This window comes from Capsicum annuum, chromosome 11, assembly GCF_002878395.1.
Source record: "Capsicum annuum cultivar UCD-10X-F1 chromosome 11, UCD10Xv1.1, whole genome shotgun sequence".
Classification (NCBI taxonomy): domain Eukaryota; kingdom Viridiplantae; phylum Streptophyta; class Magnoliopsida; order Solanales; family Solanaceae; genus Capsicum; species Capsicum annuum.
In genome coordinates, this window is record NC_061121.1 from 12,347,479 (window position 1) to 12,357,388 (window position 9,910).

The 9,910-nt window shown below is 33.1% G+C and overlaps 2 protein-coding genes across 2 annotated transcripts in view; both read right to left on the reverse strand.

Annotated features, from left to right (window-relative positions):
• LOC107847423 (nucleolar protein 14) overlaps window positions 1-9,910 on the reverse strand; it is a gene marked incomplete in the record, with an annotated part of 29,098 nt that overhangs the window by 3,703 nt on the left and 15,485 nt on the right. The window contains 1 exon segment of the mRNA XM_047399491.1: window positions 7,421-7,590. Within this exon segment, the coding sequence (XP_047255447.1) occupies window positions 7,421-7,590 (170 nt within the window).
• On the reverse strand, window positions 7,600-9,904 carry LOC107847425. The gene is made up of 4 exons (XM_047399492.1): window positions 8,693-9,904; window positions 8,438-8,577; window positions 7,838-8,116; window positions 7,600-7,739 (listed from the first exon to the last, which is right to left on the reverse strand). Exons 1-3 carry the CDS (start codon window positions 8,732-8,734, stop codon window positions 7,903-7,905), a joined length of 396 nt encoding a protein of 131 aa, XP_047255448.1. The 5' UTR covers window positions 8,735-9,904; the 3' UTR covers window positions 7,600-7,739; window positions 7,838-7,902.

Genomic DNA, 9,910 nt, shown 5'->3' on the forward strand with positions numbered 1-9,910 from the left:
AAACAAGAAAAGATTCCAATAATGCAACAACGGGTACAACCGCCCAATTCTGCATATTATGGCTTCTTTCATAGAAGTACACAAACCATTTAACAAGATTTTAGTATCGAACACTTTATACAAAAGTATAACTAAAAGGAAAAAAAATGCCATTGTACCAAACAATAACATAAAGGGCAGCCCTGTGCCACTGTATCAAGAAAAGAACTGAATTTGGAGAGAGTGTTAGTGAAGCACCATCAAAATCAATTCTTTCCTCTAGTTCTCCAACACCCCACTACCCAAAAACAAGAAAAGATTCAAATCTTTAAGCAAAACAAGAACTGAACTATAATGGGGGGGTGTCAGAATATGGTTTTGTTGAGGTATTTCAACACCATTAATGGCTTAATACAATAAAGTGAAGATGAAGTAGAATACTATCAACAACAACAGAAATTGAACATGCAAATGATATGGAGAAAAAGGGTTACCTGAAATTTTTTGACCTTCAATTTTCGATCGAAGATGTGAGTAGCGAATAGACTCTAAGTCGAATTTTCGGCTCAATTCGAAGTTCGATCTTGTCAGCAACAACAACTTTTTTCTGACTGAGAGAGATGTGAGTAGCGAGTAGTGACAGAGAGAGTGAGAGGTGTAATAATTGGACTTGGGCCAGTGGGTATGGGTGGAGTACGGGCCGCATTAGAATTTTAGGTGGATTAACAGGCCACTAGTACAGCCCAGCACCAATCATTTTATCGGGTGGCTCGAACCGATAAACCAATAGCAGAAATTATCAACCCGATATTCAAAATAACCGACCCATTGACCCGATAAGCAAATTAACAATTCGAGTTAACGGTTTGTACCGAAAAATGCATAGGCCTAGTCTCACCAAATATTTTTACAAATCGTTATTTCCCTGATTTGAACCTATAACCTTTAGTCACATGACAACTGCTCAGTTTCTCCTGGACTATACACTTTAATTTAACACTACAAATATAAAAATAGTTTGGGTTATTGGGGGTTAGAGTAGATATATGGATCATAGAGTTAAAGCAAAAAGTTTTACTTTCAAAAAACTTTAAACGAACAGTATTTTAACAATTTTAAAAATTATTTTAAATGAACTAAACTGATTCAGCATAAATAAATACTCATTCATAAGAGATTATATACTACTCCCTCCGTTTCAAAAAGAATAACTTACTTTCCTTTTTAGTTCGTTTCAAAAAAATGACCTCTTTCCTTTTTTGACAATACTTTAATTTCAACTATGTTTATGACCACAAGATTAAAAGATATTTTAGTACATTTGACACTACTTTAATTTAAGATCATAAAATTTAAAAATTTTATTTATTTTTTTTAAATTTTATGTCAAATCAAAGTAGGTACTTCGTTTTTAAACGAAGGGAATATATAATAAGTTGACGAAAAAAAAAACGTTTGTTGACTGACCTAGTTGAATTTTTATATTTAAAATTAGGTTTAAGTCTTCATAAACATTCTTTTCTGAAATATCTGGGGACTGGGGGTCCATTTTTCACCTAAAATATGGAACAACCTTATCATATTGTTTTAGAGCACTAATTTTCAACCTTTTCTTTTTATAATATTCTATTCTTTCATAAGAAGACTTCCATAGTCAAGATCAAAGCTTTATTAGAAACACAATTATTGAGTCCCAATTTTTTTCCAATGGATTAGTTGGGTAATAGTAGCTCTCTAGCTAAATATAACTAGGTCCCAATTTCTAAAAATTAGGAGCAAAAACATATTTGAAGTATATTTTTTTTTTTTTAGTTTTCTATCTGAATTATTTTTTATTATTTATTAATAAGCATTGAATTAATGAGTCAATTATTATGTGGATGAAATTTTATGGACAAATTTAATTGTCGCGTACCTTTTGATCATTATATTCAAACCCTTGGATTATTGTTTATTTGAATTATTTATCAAAATATGTCTCAAAATTTATGCGATAGTTGTCATGAGGACGAAATTTGATGAGCAAATTATTACTTTGTCACTCATCTTTTGACGGTTGTATTCAAACACTTGGTGTAGTCAACTAATTCAATGTGTGTTTTGAATTTTATAAATAATTCGTGGTAGATCAAATAATAAACGCAAAGCAGCAAACACATAATTTAGATATGAAACTCGCAAAAAAGAAAATAACACTTCAATATTTTTTATTATTCGTACTTTGTTTACTTTTCAACAACCTATTTTAAAATGATTTACTCTATTATATATCAAGAGTTTAAGTTTTATATAAAATGTTCTATATTTGACGAATATGTTTAGTAGTATTATAATTTATAACTGCTACAATTTTCATTTCGAACCACATTTCAGTTATTTTAATGCTTAATTGCTTTAGCCATTTCTCTATATTTTGTTAATGTAGATAAATAGTTTAGGTGTATTTTTGATCTTTTAACTCTTTTCTAATTACGAACTAACTTAGATAATAAAAGTACCCCTCAATCCAATTTTATATAACTTGTCAACTATTAGAAATAAATGCTCACTTTTATTTGGAGAACTTGAAAAAATCAAGAGAAAACTTACTATCATTTAGTTCCTAATTTCCTCTTATAATAAAATTGTTATTTTATTTATTAATATTTAAGGAGTATACCACATCAATAATACTGACCAGGTAAAATTGTCAATCATACAAAATCATAAATGGCAGGTGACAACTTTGTCGATTAACTTTCTTGTGTTGCAAAGGAAAACATTATAAATAGTTAATATGCATCATTACAAAAGGTGTTGTTGTAGAGGCACCATAGACAGTACTATTAAAAGGCCAATTTAGTGTAATAAAGCTTTTGCTATGCATGGATTTCAGACAAAGGCCGAGCTATAAGAATCTATTATACGCGGCCTCATCTTACATTTCTGCAAGGAGCAATTTTCACGACTTGAACTCAATACCTCCTTGTCACATTCCACGACTTGTATCAGCATCATAGACAGTACTATTAGTAGAGTAAGATCATATCCAGAGGCAAACCATCTAGCAATCTAACTGAATTTATTTGCATCAAAATACTTTCTAGCTAGACATGCATATCACCGGGATAAGCGCGAAGATTAGTGAAGTATAATCTGGGATTTTTCTCAAAACTAGACCTTGGAATCCTAATGTTTCTCCCTGGTGCTTTCATCATCTTGCTATTGCTTCGCCAGCAACATTGGAAGAGAAATTTCAGAATCTCAATGAGGCTAACATACACTCTTTTGAGACAACTCATCAGTGTCGTGCTCACTCTTTTGAGATAATTCATCAGCGTCACGCAGACTCTTTTGAGAGCGTTCATCAGTCCAACACACACCCTTTTAATAAGGGCTATCAGTCCAACACACACTCTTTCGACAAGGGCTATCAGTCTAACACACACTCTTTCAACAAGACCTATCAATCTAACACACACTCTTTCGACAAAGGCTATCAATCTAACACACACTCTTTCGACAAGGGCTATCAGTCTTATGCAAAGCCTCATCAGTGTAACACACACGCTTTTGAGAAGCCTCATGATAGGCGTAACGCATACGCTTCTGAGAAACTTCATCAATCCAACAGACACTGTTTTGAGAAGTTTCATTACCCCAACACACATACTTTTGAGAAAACTCATCGCGCTGATCAGTAATCCACCATAGAAGTAGCAACAACATATCAAGAGAGCTAGAAATAACGTGATGATTAGATAGGGTAAAGCTATGTGAAACCAGTACTTGATCTTCTCTACTCTTGTCTCTGGTGGAAACACCTCGTCAAACCAACTCATAAGCTTTCCACATAAATTCTTCACTTGCCAAGTAAAACTTTTCAGCGTCGCTAGTATTTGCCCACCAAAATTTTTCAGTGTCACTAGCACTCGTAAACCTAAATTCTTGAGCGTCAGTGGCACTTGTCCAAAAAAATTTCGCAACGATAGTAGCACTTGCCAACCAAAATTCTTGAGCGATGCTAGCCCATGTCCGAAAAAGTTTTGCAACGATAGTAGCACTTGCCAGCCTAAATTTTTGAGTGATGCTAGTCCTTGCCCAAAAAAATTTTTCACCGATAGTAGCACTTTCCAACCTAAATTTTTGAGCGAAACTAGCCCTTGCCCGAAAAAATTTATGGGTTTCATTAGAAATTGCCCAAAAAAATTTTGCACCGATAGTAGCACTTTCCAGCCTAAATTTTTGAGCGATGATAGCCCTTGTCCAAAAAAACTTTGCACCGATAGTAATACTTTCCAACCGAAATTTTTGAGCGATACTAGAACTTGCCAAAAAAGATGTATGGGTTTCATTAGCAATTGCCCAACAAAATTTATCACCATCATAAACACATGACCACCAAAATTGAACATCATTAGTATGGCTTCCTTCAATTTCTCCATCAAAAAGCTCATCACTTCCACCATCTCTACTTCTTTTTTCTCTCTCAGTAGGATTCTTTGTCTATTTTTTTTTTCATAGGATTTCACATTCTATTTCCATCTCTTCTATATAAATGCTAGCTAGTACTCTTTTACTCTTTTCTAATAGAAAATGGGACCCAACTTCTTATTAAAAATGACCTAGGAGCATTATCATTAAAGCAACATCTTAGGTGTAATCATGTTCTTTTTTTTTTTCTCTTTTTCGTATATAAAAATAATATTACTTCGGTTTCAGTTTACTTGGCGTTCTTGTTAAAAGTAATTGTTTTAGTTTATTTGTTTGAATTATTGAATCGAGAAAAATTTATCATTTTATTTTAATACCCTCCCTATTATGGAATCACTATATAAAGTATAAATAGTCAGATTTAATTTTCAAAATATAATTAATAAAGTTAATTTAGTAAAATAAATCTCTAATAAATATTGTTCAACGAATTTCAAGTAAAATAAAACGATGAGAGTACTAATATTTTCTCTCGATAGAAAGCAATAAATTATTTGTAATATCGTCTCTCCCCATATATATAAGATTCCACCCAACTTTAAATTTTAATCAAACAACCTTGGAGCAGCATTGTCATTAAAGCAACATCCTTTCTTTTTTATATAGTGAGAAACCCTACTATATTAAGGCAAATGGCTTTGTTAAAGATGAGAGATTCCATACCACTAATTACTTTTGTCTTCTACTTTTTTTTTTTTTACAAGTTAAAAAGGTACTATGAAGCTGAATGCATATGGATTATGATATACTAGTACTATATATTTTAGTTTCAATTTTTGTGTTTTATCTTTTGTTAAATTATTTAAAGAAAAATGTCAATGTCTATTTTTATTAGTGCATTTTAAAATTCAATACAGGTATAAAGATCATAAGATGCAAAGATATTTTGATACATTTATACATTTTTAGTTTAAAAGCACAATTTAATTTATAGCTCGTAGTAATGATGGTTAGTATTATTATACATATAGCTATTACTTAGGTAATAATTATAACCAGCTATTAAACGACCCGTGAGTCACTAAAGCACCCATCCAAACCAATTTGACGAAAACTTCACTGTGCTTCAACTTCACGGTGCTTCAACTAGACTTTTAAGGTCTTGGTCTTTATTTGAAGTTTACTTTTAATTTAATTTAACATATAGTAGCTAGGATCTCATTGGAATGTACATAGTAAAGTTACATACACCATTTTTTTTCAGGTTCAACTTGTGAAATTACACTGATTAAGTTATTATTATTATCAATGAACTTGATTCTACTTTTATGAAAAATCTTAGTAGATCATTTAATTCACTATTTGAATTTTTATCCTTTTAATTAGGGTTTGAACCCCACCTTGGAATTCCTTTCTCCTGGCCCAATTAAAACTAAAGAAAAGAAGGATTAAAACCAAACAAGATTTTTGCTTGTGATTATTCACCTTCATTGTATCTTTATTTTTCTAATTCTTCTTACTTCAGTATTTTTTATTATTTTTTTGGAACAATTCTTTCTACTTGACTGCTATTTTAATCTGGAGCTGTGTTTTTTTCCACCAGTTGGTGAAATATTTGGGGTCCATCTTCCGCCTAAACTTGGTAGAACAAAACCTTTAACTATTGGTTTAGAGAATAATTTTCTTTTATAATATTCTATTATTATTTCATAAGAAGACTTTCATGATCTACATAAAAGATTTTTAGAAACACAATTATTTAGCTAAAGTTAGTGGATGAATGAATCCAATTTTCTCCTATAAATTAGTGGATGAATGAATCCAATTTTCTCCTATAAATTAGTACTAAGTAAAATCGTTGTTACATTTTAGTGAAAGGAATGGAGGAGCCTCACTTTTGGATTTTGCTAGGGCTGGTTGATTGGTGGTAGCAAATGCGAACTTTCCAAAAAAAGGAGGACCACCTTATTACTTTTCACAGTGGACCTTATTACTTTTCACAGTGGTATGAACTGCATACGCTTTATCTTCTTAAACCCACCCACTTTATAGAAATACACTACGATATATATATATATTGTTGTCATCGCTTTATTTTGTACTAGTTATTGTTTCTTTTCTTCAATAACAGCAATCCCAATTAAATCCACAAAAGTAAGATCTGGGTACTGTTCCTTTTCTTCAAATTGCTTTATAAAATATTTACTGACATTTTCACTTTCGTCAATTCTTTCTTTAGACTACTTTGCTTTGCTTTTTCTCGAGCCGAGCGTCTGTAAAAACAAGTAAGCATTCCAAAACAGGTTTGAAAAGAAAATTATAACTCCTTTGGGATGTAAACTATTGTCTTCTCAGCATCCAATCGTAGGGTACAACCAAACTACAACATAGATGACTTTTAACACTATAATGAATTTAACTCTCTTCAGTTAAATGTAAAATGACAAATACAACAAAAAAACAAGCAACCATGCACATTAGGTTCGAGGAACATAGTTATTCCTTTTTTACAACTCAAGACATTAAATATGCAGATTGTGTTGGACAAAACTGATCTTCTGCAAGAAGACATGAGACAAAATTCAACGAAACACGGTGGCACAGTTGGAACGGCAAAGATGGATGGGCGTGTTGTAACCATCACCGAAACAATGCGATTGCTCGTTCAATCCTCTGGTACTTTCCAGCATTCAGCAACTTCAATTCCTAGGAACAATAAAGAAGAGTTCCAATATTTTGTATCAATAACAGTTTTAATACTGCTATGTAGCATTATGGTGTGTTCATTAGTATTTATATAACAATTTACCTCCAATATTAAATAAAGAACACACTAATATGTTGAGACCATGCCAAGCAAGAGAGGGAGTGATGACCTATTGAACTAATATGTAGTATACTAGACGGAGTATCAACAAGTAGGGATATCTATTGGATGTTGACAGTGAAGTGACGACATCTATTTGTAGTATAGTAGATAGAGTACTTATACATTCACTGTCAATGCAAAATAAATAACAAACCTTACCAAAAGACGAGAAGCTTTTGAGATAAAATTTTCAAGTAACAACCAAAAGCTAATTTCATCTTCTTCTCTTCCGGCCCTTTCCCAATTGCCCTGATTTAAATGAATGCTCCTTTCTTGAAGAAAGGCAAGAGCTTTCTCATATTTCTCAGCCTTCTCTTCGGCCAGTAGGGCCTTTTCCCTTTCCTTTGCCTTGGCCAAGAAATCTTTGTCCTTCCGCAATTCTCATGCAACACCTTTAGCTTCCTCTTTTATACGTTTTTTCAACTTTTTCTTTTCAGCACGCTCACGATCTGGATCATAATCTCTACCCTTGACATAGCTGCAGATGTATATGATCACCAGATGAGTAAAGCTCGACAGGAAACGAGCAATATGATTCTTTTGATTAAAGATAAGGCAATAAGAAGAGTATCTTACTTCTCCTCGAATTTCGGATTAAGCATCCTGATGGACACAGGTTTTTTCTTACGCATTTTCAAAGGTTAACGCAACATGTGATGTTCCTGAGACTTTGTGTCAATTAATTGGGATACATCCTTGATTTTCTCCCTTAATGCACCTGGAATATGATTTTCTCCGGACAATTTGCATAATAATTTTGAAATTAGCATGAAAATCTCAGGAAAAGAAATAAGGTCCTTATATACATTAACAAATCCTGGCAGGGTTTCCAGAACTGTTACGAGGATGCTAGCCCTGCATGAGAAAACATTTAATCTCATCAAGTTCAACAAGTCCTGGAAAAAAAAAATTGCAGCAGAATTTCCAGGCCTATAAAAATGTGAGAGAGAGAGCAATATACTTGTTATGTCAACTAGGTGATTGACAATAGTATTATTAGGAAACTAAAAGTTTAACAGACCACATCTTGAATTAGACCTAGGCAAAAAAACTTATCGAACATATTTATAATTTGTCTCAAGTGTATCTTAACATAGAGCCATATTCAAAGATTTAACGAACTTTTGAGATTCCTCAAATAGATTTGCCTATGTCACTAGAATGCTACTAACTGACCTGTAATTATCAGAGTCAAAATACTGCGAGTCCTCTGGTAAGTCCATTAGCTCAAGAGAATCTAAAGAACCCATCTCCGCATTGCTGCTGCATATGCAAAGCAAAGGCCCAAGTTCTTTGATCTCCATAAGGTCATTCAACTGCAGCACGAGAATATGACTTTCAATTTACAAGTGGAAGGAAGCAACCCGAATATAGAGGTAGAGAGGTTGTTTCCAATAGACCCTCGGCTCAAACACTGAAGTAAAGCCAAACCTGTAAATTTTTAAATCGCTGTTCCCTGTCTAAAGCTGCCATCAGCAAAGTTTGAAGAAATACTATAGCCTCAGGACAAAACTTCTGAGATTGTTTAGTTACCTGCAGCGCAAGATGATTAAGCTTGGATTTCTATGTTGTTTTTCCTTTATTTTTTGGACCTATCTGCATATTACAAAAGTGTCTCGGAAGCGTTAGAGTAACTAGTAAAGTTATTTTCATGTGATCTTCAGGTTATGGGTTTGTCACATCATCGCATGTGTGTTGCACACACTTTGGCTTTAAGCTGATTGGAAAAAAAGGGTCCAATTGGATCAAAATTCGGGTGGATTAGGGGTCTAATAGGTACAAACCTTAGTTGAGGGGTCTAACTGAATTTTTGGGACAAGTTTGAGGGTCTATCGATGACTTAAGCCAAATTTCAACTATATGCAAGAGGCCTGCGAAAGAGTAAGATCACAAGAATGTATTATACATAGTCTCACCTAGGGCTGCATATCAGTCGGTTCGGTTTTAAAAATTATCGGTTTTACTTATTCATTATCGGTTTGTATATATGCTGAACCATTAAGATATCGGTTAATCGGTTATCGGTTTATTGATTTTTCATTGTTATCGGTTTGAATATCGGGTTAACCATTAACATTGAACATATATAATTTAAAGTCTAAAGCTAGTAAGCAAGCTACTTCGGACTGCCAGGCTAAGTGCTTGCTGCTTAGTTCTCACTGCCTACTGCTTAGGATAAGATAAATAAAAGAAATAAACCTAGCAATAATTGCTATACATTAACTCAGCAATGACAGTAAAAGTTCTAGTATGCAATGAAAAACCAAGTGTACATACATACTGCAAATATAGTCATGTGGGAGGCAATGATATAAGATTGCAGTAACTAAAATTGAACATTTTTATTAGTAATGATCAAAAAGGCTAAAGAAAAATTCAAATATGAGGGGACCTAATAGTGACCAGTACTGATCACCCATGTCTTTTTATCCTGCTAGCTTCAGAATTTAATTGCTGCTTACCATGCATGAGCAAGTCCAAAATAATTAGTGTTCTACTAGTAGCTACCAAAAAGAGAAAAAAGTTAACAGAAAACAAGGAATGCATGACTGTTTCCTACTGGGTAGTGAGAGAATTTAGTTGGATTTGAGCCTTTGAGGGAAATAAAGTAGGCTAATACAGTCCACGATCATAACTTGTTGAGGAGTG